This window comes from Psammomys obesus, unplaced genomic scaffold (genome assembly GCF_907164565.1).
Source record: "Psammomys obesus unplaced genomic scaffold, mPsaObe1.curated_primary_1811, whole genome shotgun sequence".
Classification (NCBI taxonomy): Eukaryota; Metazoa; Chordata; class Mammalia; order Rodentia; family Muridae; genus Psammomys; species Psammomys obesus.
Genome location: NW_026593286.1, coordinates 11789864 through 11807650, shown reverse-complemented (window position 1 = coordinate 11807650; position 17787 = coordinate 11789864). Strand labels below are relative to the sequence as shown.

The following is a 17787-nucleotide window of genomic DNA, read 5'->3' as shown; positions in this document are numbered from 1 at the left end:
TCTATCTATCTATCTATCTATCTATCTATCTATCTATCTATCTATCTCCTATCTGCCAAGGAAGTCTCCAGGTAAAAGATCCATTAGAAATCCTGAGGTTCTCTCTGAGCATCATACAGAAACCCCTAGCGGCAATAATGCGAAATGCTATCCCATCTCCTAGGTAGTGTAAGATCCTCAAGGGAAGGATGGAGTGCCAGCAGGCCTTAATGGGGATTCCCACCTTGTGCTTCTCAGTGTCTAACGAGACCTGTACATTCTAGAGAGTCAACAGTCTGTATGGCTTAGGTAAGTACCTGTAAAAGTTGTGGAAAGCATTTCAGTTCTCATATTCTTTTTCTGTAGGCGTTTCTGTGCTTTGAATCAAGGGCTGTTGTACATGGGGGAGAGAAAAACTCAACATCACAGTGCTGTGTGAATGTGTGGGGAATAGTGACTTTTGCTCTAAGGAAAGACTCCTCAGTCCCTCTAAGCAGTAGCCAGGGACTGTGGATCACCTCCAGGGATGCTCACCTGCTCATTCATGATGGCGGACAGTTCACTGAGCATGTCCTTATAATGGGACCTCAGTTCTTCCTGGTATTCCAGCTGGTCCTCCTTGATGAGACGCTCATTCACATCAAGAGCCTGTCCACACGCGTCTGCAAATTGCCTTTAACAGTAGCATTAAGCAAATTAAAAGCCAGTTACAAGAAGTGGCATTGAGTTTAGTGACGTGGGGTCCGAAGCCAGGTAAATAGACTGCCACCTTGAAGCAAGTTAACTGAGTGGCTTTCTGAGGGGGTTCATGCCTTTCTGTATGAGGTGGTTAAAAGGAGAACATTTCAGCAAAGAGAATCTTACCTGAATATTTCCTTCAACAGCTTCACTTGGTTGTCAGGGTATTTCTTTGCGTTAGTTTCTTCAAGGAAGGCTCGAGCATAAGCCATTGGCCCAGCATTGACCTATGGGGAAAAGAGATGTAGCTGATGCTGGTTCCTCTACATTATGGCTCATTCTCCATGGTTAGGGGAGGACCAGCTCTCTGACCCATCACATGATGCTCTGGCACTGCACTGTGATCCACCACTTTGGATCCTCACCGAACCTGCTGTGTTTTAAGTATCAGAAAGCCACGAATAGGTCCTCTGCAGTCTGGCCTTCCCTGATCCCTCTGCCGAATTCAGTCATGTCTCATCCTATAGTGTGGCAACCACCTCTGCAATGAGACATCCTCGCCTCCAAAGGAAGAGGGAAATGAGACTCAGGAAATAAACAAAAACTTGTAAGTCGCGGAAAGCTGAAAAGATTCACAAGATACCTCCCCAAGGTCGCACATAAGCCCAAACGTGTGCAAAGAAGGAAAAGACTCTATCTAACCTGTTGGGCAAGTGGAGCAGAGACTTCTAGGGACACAGCTTTTGTGAGGTGTCGCCTGTGTTGGGGATACTCTAATGCATGTGTCATCCATGTGTGTCTCTAAGTTAAATCCATGCATGTGTCTCTAAGTGACCCTGACCCACATTCCAGTAAGTAAAAAACAAAGAACTTACTAGTTTGTGAAGTTGGGCTTTGATAGAATCAGCGCTAGCTTTGTCTTTGGTTTCCTTTCTGGAATGAGCAGATATTTGCACACGCCTCCTTAGGAATGCCACAAAACAGATCCCGTCTACCCTTTGTCATCTTCACATACTTCTTGTGTGCCCTTTCTATCACAATTTTGAAAATGAGATTCCTTTCTCTTAAATACTTTCACTGAGGTTAAGTTGAGTATTTTTGGCATCTAGTGTTTGATATATATATATATATTTTTTTCTGTTATCACTAAAACAAACACATAATAGTTATGCAAAGACATTCCACAGAGGTAGCGGTGTGTGCGCTGCCCTGGCAATCCGTGTTCCACTGTGTGCCTCTTGAAAGCCTGGCTAAGATCTGGGCCAAGGCAGCGTTTATCAGAGTTACTGAATGAATGCACACCCAAGCTGTTTGCTTTTTAGTTTTTGTTTTTATATTGCAGTGCTGGGGGCTGAGCCCAGGACCTTGCCTATGCTGTGTGTATGCTCTACCTCTTTGCTACACTGACCACCCCTCCCCACCACCACACAAGCCTTACAATACCAGCTTCTATTCATGAGACATGAGGTTCTGGTAATGAAGGAGCTCATTTCTCTCAGCGCTCACAACCTGTTGGTCTGGCTAGGGAGGTTGGGAAATGTGATGTTTAATTTTCAACCCGACAGCCTAGAATCATCTGGCAAAGGAGTCTTAACGAGGGATTGTTTCCATTGGGTTGTCCTGTGGGCATGATTGTGAGGGACTGTCGTCCCTATGAGAACTGATGTGGGGAGACTCAGCCTACAGCGGGCAGCATGACTCTCTAGGCAGGGGTTCCCGACATGTGAAAGGGGGAAATTAAGCCGAGCAAGCAAAAGTTAACATTCCTTGGGCTCGTTTCTCTCTGCTCTTGACTGTAGATGTGGCTAACTGTCGGGAGCTTCTGCCCTGACTTTTCACAGTGGCAGGCTATCCCTGGAACTGTAAGCTGGAATAAACCCTGGCTTCCCGAAGTCGGTTTTTGTCACATATTTTATAACTGTAGCAGAAGTGAAACTGTGATAGGATGGGAGCTAATGTTGCATTAGAGTCAGACGGCCTTGGGCACTGGGCACTGCCGTGCGGTGGGCATAGTCATTGGTGCTACATTCCCCTTTGTTTCTCCAGGCTCAACCTCCACTCACCTCTGTGCCCAGGGCTGCTGACCTGTCTTGCCTTATGCTTAGTTATGTGCATATCTATTTAGGTTAGTGTTTTTGAGGTGCCAGTGGTGACACAGAAAAGAGACTGGCAAGAGTGGAGCATATCAGCATCCGCATCAGTGATTTTGCCCTTTGTTGGACACAGCAAGGAAAGGCATTGCTGCTGGTATGATTTTATTTAAGAATTTATATTTCCTTCTTTTTTTTCTTTTAAAATACTTAAAATATTTGTTTTCTGGATAAATTTATTACATTTACTCATTTGCATGTGTGTGTTTGTACGTTAGCATAAGTGTCATGAGGCACATAAGGGGTCAGAGGACAACTTGTGGAAATCAGTTATCTTCTTCAACTTTGTAAGTTCCAGGGATTGAACTCTGGACTGCAGGCCTGGCAGCAAGCTCCTTTACCTGCTGAGTCATTTTACAGCCCCTCCTTTTCTCTCTTCATCTTGTCTCTTTGCTGCCTCCCATGCATATCTGAATGTGTATTTAAGTGCACAGGCAAAGGCCAGAAGAAACCACTGGGTGCCCTGCTCTATCACGCTCTGCCTTATTCCCTTTAGAAGGGCCGCTCGCTAAACCTGGATCTAGGCTGATAACCAGCAGGCCTCAGAAAGCACCCCTCCCATCTCCACCTCCCATCCCCTAGCTCTCGGGTTACAGGTGTGTATACAGCCACACCAACAATTTTATTATTATTGTTATTATTATTATGGCTATTTGAGTGCAGGTCCTCATGTCTGTACAACTAATGCCCTTACTGACTGAGCCCTAAGCATTAGCCCTAAGATGCTAATACTTTGTTCATTATAGGCTTTTAATTTTGACTTTTAAAAATAGTATATTAAGATACTATTTTATGTTGATGACTGAGTAAACTCTGTGCCCAAGATGGGCTTCACCTCATCTTGCTCCCCACAGTGAGGGACAGGCTGGGATACAATCCCAGCAATCTCCTCAGAGCACTCCAGGAGAAGCCATGCCTTATTAGTGGTCCCTCACTTTCTTTGCTCCCACTAGCCCTCCCGTACTAGCATCCTTAGTTTTAGGAGTGTGGCTAGTGCCTTTCCCAGCCGCTAAAACTGCCAGTTTTTCTCAGTGGTTCTGTCACTACGGTAAACTTCATTTTAACTCTTCCCGATCAACCATTGTTCATTCTATATGCCATATGTCACAGCTCTCATAGCCCATTAGCACCGATACACATTTTGAACTATTAAACATTGTTTAAAAATATTTGGGGGTGGGTGGGCATTTAGCTCAGTGGTAGAGCACTTGCTTAGCAAGTACAAGGCCCTGGGTTTATTCCTCAGCTCCGAAAAAGATAATTAAAAAATATATATATATTGGAATAAATAAATAAATATATTTTGGGATGAATAAGGTTCTTCACAACAGGTACGTACAGAATGCAAAATTTATTAATTGGTTGATTCATTTGTTAAGGTATATGATATGGGAGGGTTAGAGAGAAGAAAAAAATTTAAGCCAAACTCAGTTATTTCTATGGATATTTTAAAATTTTTTGATGGTTTAAATTATATAATGGATTTTAGTCATTTTCACACACCTTACCCCTGCCTCATCATCTTCCTCTCCCACTGGAGTTTTTTTTTTTTTCCTTGAGGTTCCTTCCTACTTGTTTTTTGGAAAAATTTAGACATAATTACACTGTATTATCATCACTTCTGCACCCCCAGCTCCTTCCGCGTCTCCCCCACTCTCTCTGGAATGAATGGCCTCCTATATTTGTTATTGTTTTGTGCACAAATTCTCTTGGCAACCCCCTGCATCCAGCCAGTACTGCCCACATGTACACGAGTTTGGGGCTGACCATTTAGGTTCGGGCGACCTAACACAGGGCTCATGATGACCTTTAGCTCTTCAGCTAGAAGTGGGGTCTTATGCACCTTGCTTCGCGTGTGCCAGCATTGATCTAATGTTAAAGGTGCAGATAAGAGCCTTAGATGGCTAGTGCTGTCAACCAGCAGAATCCCGAATATCCAGAAGATAAAACTCTGGGCTTCTCTGTGATAGATCTTCAATATTAGCTTAACCGAGATAGGGCAACTCACCCAAAAGTAGGTGCTTTTATTATTCCGTGGCTGGATAGAAATGAGTTCAACGTCAGCAACCATCTTTCTCTTTTTTCCTGACTGTGGGCGCGCTGTGGCCAGCCACTTCATGTTCCTGCCGCCGTACTTTCCTTGCCTCTATCGACTGTATTTGCAAGCTGATCCACAGCAAGCCCCCCACCCCCTTAAGCTGTGCCTTCTCAGGTATGTGGAGGTGTCTGTGACTAATACAGTAACACACATAGCCGGAATGTGTCTCATATACATTATAATAAAAAGATTATATTGAACAGATTCCCAGGGCATCCGCCGCACACGTGAGTCTCAGCTCTGGGCGATGCTGACTGACCTTCACGCTGACACTGCCCTGGAGTTTGAGCTGCAATCTGATCATGTCCACCTCCTCTGTCGTGCACAGCTGATTAAGCTCTGAGACTTTCCTGGACATCTCATCAATTGCCACTTCGATGGGGTTCAGCTCTATGCTCGACTGGCTGACGACCTGGATCCTTTTCTTCACGTAGGGGAACAAGTGACTGGCTGCACAAAGGACACACAAAGAGATTTAAAGGGTGAAAGGAAAGACTCAGGTTCTCATAAAGGCCTTCAGGGATTTCCTGTTGTTTCCGGGAGTGTATCACATTCTGTCTGTGTGGCGTTCGTAGACATGAGATATTTCTTGCCCAGAGGTCATTCTGTCTTACAATTCTTAGTTTTGTTCCCAGCTACTTCTCCTGGTGTCCCTTCCCACCTTCACTAGCTCACATCAGCTTTCACAGGGATGTGTTATTATGGCCAGAGTAGATAAAGCCTGACAGGGTTACAGCGTGCACTGAAACTCATCACTGTAATAGAATCCACATGGACCTCCAGTAAAGAATTCTCAACATCAAACAGAATATAGGAGTGTTGCTCTAGATGCAGCTCAACCGCAAACCTCTGGGTCAGCTTCCTGAAGGTCAGTGCTTTTCATACTTTACAAGTTCGTGTGATTCTAGGTGGTTCAATTCAAAACTAGGGTCTCTCAACATGGGAATCTTCCTCTACAGAACCTTCATTCATTTCCCTCTGTGGGCTTTAGCATCCTAGACCTATCTATGCCCCTACATTAAAAAAATCTTTGATATTGTCTTCCCTGGAAATCCTTCCTTTACTTGAGTCTTATTCTACCCAACTCTGAGAACCATGAGGGCACAGTTGTGATTTATTTACATGAATTGCCATGACTCTGAAGAGAGCCCAATGTGTAGTCAGCATCAGTGACTGTAGAAAAAAAAAGGTGACTAAGTTCATAGAACAGATGCAGATAGCACAGAATTAGGCATTGCAACTCAAGGCGTACCTTCATTTTAGAGGAGAGATGGAATGCTCCAGGGCTTAGAATTTTGCCTGAAAGCCTGTGATTCCGATAGCTGCTAACTCAGACACAGGTAAGGGTGGATTCAGGGAGAGGAGGGGAGAGTTTAATGTCCATGACTTCACCATGTGACACCATGACACATGTGGCTATCTCAGCTCAAGGGAAAGGACGGCAAAGTAAATTTATTGACAGTGCCTTCTCCAAGGTCCTTTTGTTCACTTCATTGCCACTTTGAGGTGGAATTTGGCCATGTTTCCCAGTTTTGCTTTGAATTCAGGCTCCTTCCCCCTACTGGAGTCAGAGACGTTCACCATGCCCTGAGGTAGAGAAAGGAGGTTCCCAGGCGGCCAGTCCCCATACTTACTGGTCAGGACTGTCCTTCTCTTGCACTGCTCAGCCACTCCACCATGCTTCTTGCCTGACAGAGTGAAGGGGGTCTCAAAGACAAAGCGATTGATGTTGTGATGCATTTCGAAATCTGTCTTCCGGTCCTCTATTTCTTTTTCTTCAAAGAACGGTGTGACATAGGTCACCTGGATATAGGCATATTTGGGGTCCAGATCCTTGGGGTTTACCTGTGTCAAGACATTAAGGTTATAGCAAGAGTGGTGAACTACAGGTGATTTATGAGTTCCCTTGCTGCCTCCAGGTGGACAAAAGGCACTTGTGCTCTCCAGACCACAGAAGACTGGGTGGCTGACAGTGGGTAAAAGGCTGGCTATGGAAGGTAGCAACAGGGGCTAGAGCTAGCTCACTAGTCTGGAGCCAGACAGCCTTGAGGATCTTTTTAATACAGATTCCTGGCTAGGGACATTTATTCCATGTCCCTTCTGTATCGAGTCACCCTTGTGCAGAGTGAAAATGTCTTGGAAGCAGAAACACGTCTCTTTGGTCCTCTCTGGTGTAGCCATGTAATCTAGGCTGGTGCCCTTGGCTTTGGACTGATAAAGGAGAGGCAAGTTCCTTGTCTCCTTGGCAGATTACCCGATTGCCTGTTAAATGGCCGCAAACTGTTGTATTTTCATTTTTCACGTTTGTATATGCGTTCCATGTGTGCATACGCATTTTTTTCACATGCATGTTTATGGGTGTGCGTGCGTGTGTGCATGTGTGGAGGCCTGGGAATCACCCTCTTTGGTTCTTCCATCATATACACAGAGGCAGGGTGTCTCAGTCCAGTCCAGAGCTGACCTGTGATAGAGTTAGTCTTGTTTTTCATTTTGCTCTAGAGAATCCTGGGCCTTTTGCCTTTGGAGGCAGGAATTACAGCTGGGCCGCCATACCCAGCTGTGAGTTTCTGATGATCTGACCTCAGACTCTTATGCTTGTGTGGTTTACTTTAACCAGATTTATCTATGGAGTCATCTCCCCGGCCCCAGGTTTTTGTATTGGCCACACCTCAAATCCTTATCAGCAATAAACCATTCTATGTAACTTCTTTGCCAACTCTGCTTTGGTTCCTAGGGTTGCTAATAGGAAGGAAACGGGCCGGGCAGCTCAAGGAAATCTGAGGAAATGTCTTGGGCTCTCCTTTGAGCTTGAGAAGGATGGTTCTCAGCCTGCTTGCTGAGGACATCTTAGATTTTGGCCCTGCTTCTCATTTTCTCCATCTTTCTCTCCTTCTACTTCCTATCTAATTCTAGAAATTTTGGCAACTTTTTGAATATGTTTATAATCCTATTAATATTTACACGGTAGGGCAGGCATAACTGTAATAATTTTACATATTAAAATAGAGGTTCAGGATGGGTGAACCACCCCTAGTATGTGGTAATATGGTGGAATGAAGACACAGGTTATTCTGATATCAAATCTACCTTTTTTTCTCCTCCCCATGCTTAATGTTTTTCATGCCTATGGGCTACTACTACAATAGTTCTGCTTGCTTTTACAGGGCAAGTGACTGTGTCTCTCAAGCTAAGAATGATGTATTTATTTGTAATAACTTGAGCCAGACATTTTGTGCCAAACTCCTCCATGTAACAGCTTTGTAAAAGAAAGCAGGAAAAAAAAATGACTTTGCTTTTTGGTTTAGTAGACCTCTATAGCACTGGTCACAAACCAACTTTCCCTCTTGGTCATACTCTTACCCTCTGTTTCAAAGACCTGCCATTTTGAGTATAAATGGAGCTTTCCTTCTTGTCAGAATGGGTGGCGCTCCTCAGAATTCCCATAGCGTTCAGCAAGACATGCAAAGGCCTCCTGGACTTGGTAAACAGGCATGTTCTATTTGCTTTCCCTCCAGCTCTGCTTCTGAGCTCAGCCACTTCAACATTTTAACTGCTATTCAAATGCAAATGAATTATGGGAAAAGTAGATGATTGCTAAATCGTTTCAAAATTGCTATAAAAATTACTCAAGTAAAAAACTTATAACCGTGCTGGAGAGTGGTTAAGACTGCCTCCTGCTCTTGGAGAGGACCTGGATTTGGTTAGCAGCACCAACGTGGTGGTTCACGGCCACTGGCACCTCCTCCTGGCCACAGGATCCAATGCTCTCTCCTGACATCTATGAATACTTGTACAGACATGGTGCTCATAGACTAATATAGATGGAGACACATAAATAAAAAATATTATAAAAAAAACCCAAATTTGCTAGCCAACCAATAAGCAGAACATCTCAAACATTTTGGGTAGATAGTTTGGAATGATCATCTAGGAAATTAAGACAGTAGCTAGAAAATAAAAAGGACCGAGTCAAACCACACTGCATGAACACCGTTCCCCTACCTTGTTGGAGTCCTGGATTATCTTCACGTTGTCTGCTCCAAACTTGTCTGCGTAGAGCTTGAGAAGTCTTTGGGAAATCTCCGAGAGACCGGTCAGCTTAGGCTCTTTGTAGATATACTCTTTACCTTCCTCCTCCTCAAAGAACCCCTACGGGAGACATATAGCAAACCACTGGCTTTATTAGAGAACCCCAGTGACAAATCACAGCAAGACAAAAAAGTGATTTACTAAAAAAAAAAAAAAAAAAAAAAATCCAGTCTTTCAGCTCTCTGAAGCCATTAATTAGCAGCCTCTAAGGTTCAAACAAGAAAAGGAAAGAGTAAAGAACATAGAATACTGTTTCATCAACAGATAACAAGATAAACATTCCCCAGCCAGGCAAAGGGACGTCAGTGCATAGCTTACATATATTTTCTTTACTTGTACATTTGCTTGCATGTAAATTGGAGGAAGAATGCCCTCTTGTGGTATTCTCAAGTAGAACACAAAGTTTTGAGTAATGCTGGACAAACTTTAGAGCATTCCTTGTCATTTTAAGTCTTCTGTAAGTCTTTAAGAATAGCACAGGTGACACCACACAGCACACAAGGGTATCTAAATGTGTCACCGCACATTCCCACACCATCTTGGGTGAAGACATGGGGCAGTCTGCATTGTTATTGTGGCAGAAGTTACACATGGTATGCTCCAATTACAGCTATTTAAAAAATACTCACATTCATATGGCTTCAAAGACTTTAAGGTACAAGCTAGCCATATGTAACTTAATCACTCAGTTTTTAAACTCTTGAAAAGCAGGACTTTGCAGGACTAAAAATAACAATTGAGTCATCATTTTTATTCTGTAAGTGTCCAGTGGGTATTAGCCTTTATAAATCTGTCTGATTTGAAGTCAAGGAAAAAGAAGATCCCATTATCTGTAGATAAGTAAGTGAGAAATTCCTTATAATTCATTCCCTCTGAAGAGACAGGAGGATGTCTCCCCCTCACTCTGTGGAATAGATTACTAGATGGGCCAAAGGGAGAAGAACCTACATCATGTGTTTCTTCTGATGGCAGACTTTGTCTACCAAGAAATGGATTTTGAGGTTTGTAAAACTACCGAGTCCAAGAAGAAGTGACACTATTTTTTTTTTAAAATGTTTTGTGGCATTGGAAAGATGGCCAAGTAGTTAAGCATCTGGCCCCAAGTGCGAGGGTAGGAATTTTAACCTGTAGAAGCTAGGGCTTAGGACTGCCTCCTTAGACTTCTAGCCCCAGAAGATGGAAGTGTGTGTGTGTGTGGCTCCAGTAAACTGGCTAAGTAGACTAGCCATGTCAGTGATCTGTGGAATCACAGCCTGAGAGACTGCCTCGTTGAAGAAGGTGGAAGTGTGATCAAAGCTGCTTCTCTTTCCAGTCTCCACACACGTGAACACTCAAGTGAACTTAGACCCCAAACACATGTACCCCCCACACATACAAATGTGCACCATACACCTATGTTTGAACAACACATGCATATGCATGGCACACACAAAAAAATGAAGGAAAAATCACTTTTGACTGAAATATTCATTACTCATGAAAAATTACGGACAAATATCCTAATACTGTGTTTTGTTTTGTTTCCTTTATGGATGGTGGAGGTAACCTACAAATAACGACTAAGCTCTTGACAGTCTGATGCTGGATGCTTGCATAGCCCTTGCTCTCAGGTATGTGTGAGCATCAACACCTCATTACACCTCGTAGAGGGCTGGAGGTTTGCAGAAGCCAATGCCCAGAATCCATTTCCCAGCTCTGTCCTTGTCAAGCTGGCACATCCGGTCTGCTTGTCCATCTTCCCAATTGATGCTGGGTTTTCAGGGCAAGAGACAATGTGTGCCCAGCTTTTTGAAACATCGTCTGGCCTTTAGGAAGGGGGTCACTATATTTGCTGATGAATGAAACTGTTCTTAGAAGATGTATGTCTCAGGACATACATCAAAGACACCCAGCAAAGGTCCCCTTACACACACACACTCTCTCTCTCTCTCTCTCTCTCTATATATATATATATATAAATAAATATATATATAATATTGAAAAATTATTGGATAGACCTCCCAATCCAAGCAGCTGATTTTTTGAACACCTGCATTGGCAGCCCTGAACTGTTGGTGGCCTGTGGTATGGGGAACATAGAAAGCTGAAAAGTTGTTCTCCAGCATCCCCTAGACTCTGTGGAGGTGAGAGAGGTCCCAGTCTCTTTGCGTGTGACCTCTGCCTGCTCTGCTTCTTCCACTGCTGATTCTGGGTTTTTGCCAGATTCAAGGTCAGGAGTCAGTAGCTAAAACTGACAAGTCCGACCCATCAGAGGAGTAAGACTTTGAAAGCCAGACACCAGAATCCCCGAAGGGTCTCAGGCAAACAGCACTTACAACTCCAATTGCAACAGAAAAAAAATGACTCCAAATTTCAGGAAAAGACTCTTCCCCCATCCCTATCCCCTCCTTACCCCCACCCCACTCCACCTCACTCCCATCCTACTCTACAGCATAGAAACTAGCACGGAGAGACATTTTCAGAGTCAATTTTCCTCCAGACAAAGATCCGAATCCCGGTTAGCAAGGAGCAGACAGAAGACCTTTGTTGTGGCCACCGTGGCTTTTGTGACCTTGGCTGTAACCTGTGGCTTTCTTTCATGCCTCCTCCTTAGTGTGTAGGATGGAGAGACCACATTCAGCCATGTGTTAGGAGGTGCAGCACCAGGTCCACAAAGGACCATTTGATGAGGATGAGCTATGACAGTGATGACAACATTCATGACAAACTTTGCGGTCTCCAAATGGCTTGAGTTCTGCTTGTAGGTAAAGCTCGCGGCAGTTTCTCTGCTTAAGAACACAAGCCCCAGCGTCTCTTGCGTCAGAACAGTAGTAAACCCTCCTTATCAGAACATGTCTACTGATGCTCATCACAATATTTTGGTAATTTATTGGTGAGAAACAAATAATCCTTAGAACTGTTTTCCCCTTAAAGTTTTCTTTTGGTGCCATGTATGTGATGAATGATCATGTGTGTGTGTGTTCGTGCTTGCATGTGTACGTGTGCATGTCTACAGACAACACTGGTTGTTTTTTTCTGGACTGCCTTTCACCTTCACTTTTTGAGACAGGGTTTCTCATGGAACCTGAAATGTGTAGATTTGGCTAGGCTGGGCTATTTGGCCAGTGAGCTTCAGATATCTGTCTCTGCTCTCAAGGCTGGGGTCACAGGAATGTGTGGCAATTCTTACTTTTTCATGTGTGTTCTGGGCATCTGAACTTGCTTGCATAGCAAGCACTTTGACACTGACCCATTTTCCTAACTCCAGACCACCCCCCCCCTCTCTCTGTGTGTGTGTGTGTGTGCGCGCGCATGTGTGCATATGGTGTAGTCTACTGATATTTCTGAGACAGAAATAGGAAGAAAGAGGGGGAGCAAAATAAACAGTTTACTGTGTTGTTTGTCAGGGTTTATGAGAGGCACCTTTCGAGCCAGACCAGTGGCAGCAATGGAAATGTTCGGACTGGATCCTTACCTTTTGATAGGGAAGCCATCAGGGAGGGCAGAGGTCACTGAGCCGTGAGACATGACCTGAGGGAATGCTTCACTCTTGGCTTTGCCCACAGAGGCAATGACTTAGGAGTGGGGTGTGGGTGATGCCAACCAAGAGGCGGCTTCCCACTTCGCTTTAGTGTCCGGGTTGTGAACTGGCTGCATTTTCAGGCAGTGGGAAATGGGGCCTGTGCATTGCTGTAGCTGGTTTGATTTTCCAAAGTTATTTTACAAGGCAGAATATGCCATAATGTGGTGTTGTCCTGAGGCAGCACATTCTAGTTAAGCAAGTAATTGGGGTCACGCACATAGACTGTGAAACCTCAAGGTAGTAAATATGGATGAAAAATCTACTTTAGGGAAAGGACAAATAAAATGATTGATTCATTTTTTTTTTTACAAGTTCTTCAGAATATTGAAGTGCCCTTGGATCAGAACTGGGATGCCATTTAAATGCCTCTGCTGTAATGGTTGAATTGTCCAACATTCACAAATAAAACAGCTCACCCCAAGAAGAATCAGTGCAGAAAATGTTAGCAGTGGGCTAAATACTTTGAGATGAGAAGGCACAAAAACGCAGAGAAATTGTTCCTGGTAAATAAGAGTTTACTGATTATGTTTAATCTTCCTCTTTGAATAGGCAAGGAGCTAGAAAATAACATCTCCACTTCCCAAAGTGGAGATGTTATTTTATTTTCAAACTACACACGAACATTCCCCACTCCCTTCAAATTCTTTTCCATTCAGATTCTGAAATGCATCTACACCGAAGGAGGCATGATTAAGACTCATGCAATTTGTATCAATTGGTGCATTGAACAAATCCCTCCAAGGTTTTTCAGCTAATTAATTCTGGGGAAATTATCTGATGTTTGAAGCTGCTGGCTTGCTAAAGGACAGGTCCTAAGGGTTTCACTGACTCCAGGCAGTGTTTGATTGCTGCTGCTGCTTTCTTACTCTGGCAATGGAACCTTGATGGAACCTGGAGAGACGCTTTCTGCTGGCTGTTCTTTCCATAGCCAGTGATGCCAGCTACTGTGGGAGAAACTCCATGCTGTGCATGACTTGCATTTTTTAAAAAGCCCCTAATGTGAAGAAAGAGTTTTCAACTTGTTTGCTAGTGTCTGCCTCTTCGCAAACTCGGTTACTCTTAAATACCCTAGCCAGTAAAATAAAATGAGAGCACTGGTCCACACAGGCCTCTAATGTGTGTTCAAAGGACTGTGTAGAGGCAAAGAGCCTATTTCATGTTATAGTCACATCATTTTTTTAGCATGATTACAAGATGTGTCCATGTGGATGTGAAAAGGTATGTTTTAGGGGAGCAAGATGCAGAACGTCTTGATTAAGATTAGCTTTTTTGAGTATGGGGAATATGCTAGTCGTGCACCCATCTCTAAGCCCTGGGACCTTCATTCCCACAGGTTCAGGAGGATTCCCAAGTCTGCTTTGGTTTACTTATCACCAAGGTGAACGGGTGGGAACAGTCGACTCCTGTGGAATACCACAGTTCACGTTTGCCACTTGGTGCCCTGGTGTGTGCATTTGAATATCATTTGCATAACGATAATTAAGCTCTCATTTGCCACAGGCTCTCCTTGTTCAAAGGCAGCTGATGGCCAGACTTACGGAGGGGCATACTTAGGTAATATCAGTTCTGCACATAACAACAAAATTCTTATTCTTTTAGGCTCTGATTGGATTTATTTTTTAACCAAAGGCAATTGATAGCCCTGCCAGTGTGACATAAAGTCATTTGCACCGTCAGCATGTTTTTAAGAAATCTGCAAAAAGAACCAAGTTAGGTCATTTGAAAGCAACATCCCCCAATGGCCCCCTCTGTCTCTTTAGTACATGGCTTTCCAGGTATTTTCCTAGTGGTTAAGTTAAGAACTCATGAGTCCAAGTTTGTAAATGAAGGTATAAAAAAAAATAAAAAAATACTCACATGGCATGGAGGTAAGAAGGAATTTAAAGAATTATAAAAAAGCATGCATCGTTCATATGAGAAGAGCCGCGCGGTGACAGAATGTGTGGACATTGAATGGATTTTACTTTCTAATTTAGGGGATAATAATGAGATCAAATCATATAAAGATGTAATTTTTGGAGGTTAAAATAATGGCTCAAATAGGAAATTTCAAAGACAAGTCCTTCCCTGAGAGCACTTGATGCTGGGAAGTAATTTCTGCTTTAACTTCTAGATCTTTCTTTACTTCTTTCTGCATCTCTGAAGACTTTTCCTGTTGGGGGATTCTCCTTGATCTTTTGTGCTTTTGTGTTTGGAACTGATACCAACCATTACCTCTGAAAATGATCACAGTCTACTAATACAGAATTCTACCTTTCAAAGGGATTCCCTGCAAAGGACGCTGGGAAGGACTCTAGTTGCCAGTAAACAGCCACTATTCCAAATTCTGACCGCCTTCACGTCTATAATGCAGTGGTTCTCAATTTGCAGGTTGAGACCCCCACAGGGGGTCTCAGATATCCTGCACGTCATATATTTATATTACAATTCATAAAAATAGCAAAATTACAGTTATGAAGTAGCAATGAAATAATTTTATGGTTGGGGTCACCACAACACGAAGAACTGTATTAAAGGTTTGCAGCATTGGGAAGGTTGAGAAACACTGCCATAAGGTATGATTCACGATAGGTCAAATAAGCAGGTGATCTCCAGTATTAATTCTATACTGAATCTGCTTATACTGTGATATCCATATATATATCTTGTGTGTGTGTGCAAAGCTTCTAGGTTACATCCTCTACTTTTGTAGAGAAAGATAATGTGTATAAGCAAAGATGCTTTTTTTTTTTTTGTAATTCTGTAATAAACAGAATTTAGTTCAAGAAAGACAAGATGCTTCCAAAAGGGATCAAAGCAGCTCTCTCACTTTTTATACCAAATGTTGACCTGTTCAAAAGCGTTAAGTTTCAGTAAAGCTGTGAGGAGGGAAGTGTGAGGATCATTAGTGCATGCAAAGGGACACTGGGAGGGTGGACTTACCACAGCCTGGAACAATCAAGACCAAAGGAAGAAAAGAGCAAACATTGGCATTAGAAACTAGTTGGGAGGCGGCAAAGCTTGTTCTAACCTGTTCACCAGCTTGAATCTCACATACTGATTTGCATAACCAGGGCATTAATGGAACTTTCGTCGGCAAGGTCACCTGAAGATTTGCCACTACATGCTGGTTAGCAAAATACCCCTCACAGGCCATTGTTCTGGGCCTCAGTTAGCCTGAGTTTTCCCTCCAGTCATTCGACCCCCACACCTCCTTTTAGGTGGGGGTTTCTGTTACTTTTCTTGCTGGTGCTTCACCGAGGCCACACATTGTAAATTTTATCCAGCACACCATTTCCTCTCGTCTGAAGGTCCTTTACACTTCTCTCTTCCTCCACACACACGCTACCGCTAGCTCGGGTTCTTTTTTTCCCCCCACTGCATGTCTCTAATTAGCTTCTCCCTACAGAGTGCTCTTCTACCACTGGGTTTCTGTCTCTACAGCTGTGATGCTGTTGGGAACTGAGAAAAGAATCCAGGTAGGATGAGGTTGATTACAGAAGTGACTACTCATGGGTCCTTTTTTAAGGTTGACAGAATCAGAAGTTAGCTTTAGAGACGGCTTTAATGATCAGAGGGAAATCTGTTTTTTTCTTTTTAAAGACCTCAGTGGGGAATGATCTGTAAGAACAACACTGGACCAGACTGTATCTGTAGCCTTAAAAGATCCTAAGGAGAACAAGAAGCTGTGAGCCTTCATGCTCCACAAGAGGGAGAGAAAACCAAGGGAGAGGTCTGAGAGCCAGTGTGAGTATAAAATAGACTGACGGATCTGTCTGCAGCAGCTAGGAAGACTTCTGCTGAGATGGAGGAGTGGCACAGCCTTTCAGAAAAGGAACCATGATGTTCCTGGGATTGCGCCACTTCGAGCATCACCACGCGTGTGACACATGCCCTGAGGATGGTACTATGACTAGTCAACATCTTTAACCATGTTCACTGCTGATGTAGTACATTAGGAAGGATAACTTTGAAATCACATTGGCCTGTGACATACAAAACAACATTGCCCTGGGCCAGTCTGCTTTGACGCAGGGGTGATTTGAAAGCAGGAGATACAACTTACGTGATTGGACAATCAATGGTTGGAAATGGTGGACAATTTAGGGTGCTATGGATGCTGTTTCTTAAAACATGCCTGACTTGATTTAACTTTAATCTATCGCATAAACCTGTTAGATACATTAGGATAAAATACAAATCAGAGAATAATTAAAAAGAAGCCTCCTCTACTTTCTAACGTTAGAGATCACTTTTCTTTTTTAAAGAAGCTGAACTTGTAATAAGTTTCGTAGATTTCTCTACATATTTGTGCTTAATATATTCCTATGGGCAAACCAATAAATGGCCACATTTGTAGAGAAACTCACCTCAGCGTAGACACGTCCCTCCCCCAGTCCGCTGGTACATGCAGTCAGATGTCTTACGAAGAATGAAAGGTAACAACCCGAATGGCACGGTCAGGCCACGTTACTGCTAGGGTACTTACCTGCCCATAAAATGCCACTCTGTAGTATCGACCAAACAAGCGTTTCTCTGAGTTCACCACCTCCGCCACCTTCAGGTAGGACCGGTAGATATCATAGTAGAGATCTGACAATTTCTGAAAGCACAAACCAGAGGGTTTTGTGAGGGCAATGCTGACACAGAAAGGGAATGTTGTTACGACTGAATGCCGTAAGTCATCTGCTTTCATGGGTACAGCGCACATACTTTGAAGTCTCGTTGCTTTTCAAAGACAGCGATGATGGGCTTATTGACATCAGCGATGAGTTCGTATCGTTCAGACTTCCAAAGAAACTCCACACACATGTACAGCTGTTCCACCAGGATATGCTGCAATTTCCCCAGAGAAAAGGAGGTTTTTATGTGATTAAAGACGTAGCTCATTCCTGAAACTTGGTTCTGAAGTTATCTGAGTGGTTAGACTTTTCACAATATGACTATTGGATTCCTAGTCTTCATCACTGAGATTTATAGCTCCCAGTGAGACTGCAGTGCCGTCCTGGATTCCGCCCTCTCCTTCTCATCATGAAGCAGATTTACTAAGTTCAGACGCCTTTAGTTCTTTCCATTGCTATTGTCACGGACACTTGGCCCCCACCCTGCCCCTTCGCTCCTGGACATGCAGCAGTTTTCCATCAAACAGGTGTCTCTCTCAAAGGTCTGCTCTTCGGTGATATTTCTTTCCTTTTTTCCCCCCATTTTAAAAAAATATTTATTTTTTATTAATTACAATTTATTCACTTTGT

General features: G+C 43.3%; 1 protein-coding gene across 6 annotated transcripts in view; it reads right to left on the bottom strand.

The window, feature by feature from the left end:
• Dock10 (dedicator of cytokinesis 10) overlaps nucleotides 1-17787 on the bottom strand; it is a 201357-nt gene that overhangs the window by 3625 nt on the left and 179945 nt on the right. For 5 of the 6 annotated variants that reach the window (XM_055616425.1, XM_055616424.1, XM_055616430.1 and 2 more), the window contains 7 exons: nucleotides 17249-17371; nucleotides 17025-17138; nucleotides 8908-9054; nucleotides 6540-6750; nucleotides 5165-5355; nucleotides 844-944; nucleotides 514-652 (listed from right to left, as the gene is read on the bottom strand). In XM_055616425.1, coding sequence (XP_055472400.1) covers nucleotides 514-652; nucleotides 844-944; nucleotides 5165-5355; nucleotides 6540-6750; nucleotides 8908-9054; nucleotides 17025-17138; nucleotides 17249-17371 — 1026 coding nt within the window. Of the gene's footprint in view, nucleotides 1-296; nucleotides 371-513; nucleotides 653-843; nucleotides 945-5164; nucleotides 5356-6539; nucleotides 6751-8907; nucleotides 9055-17024; nucleotides 17139-17248; nucleotides 17372-17787 lie in introns of all 6 variants that reach the window. The other variant, XM_055616428.1, reaches the window with a different exon arrangement.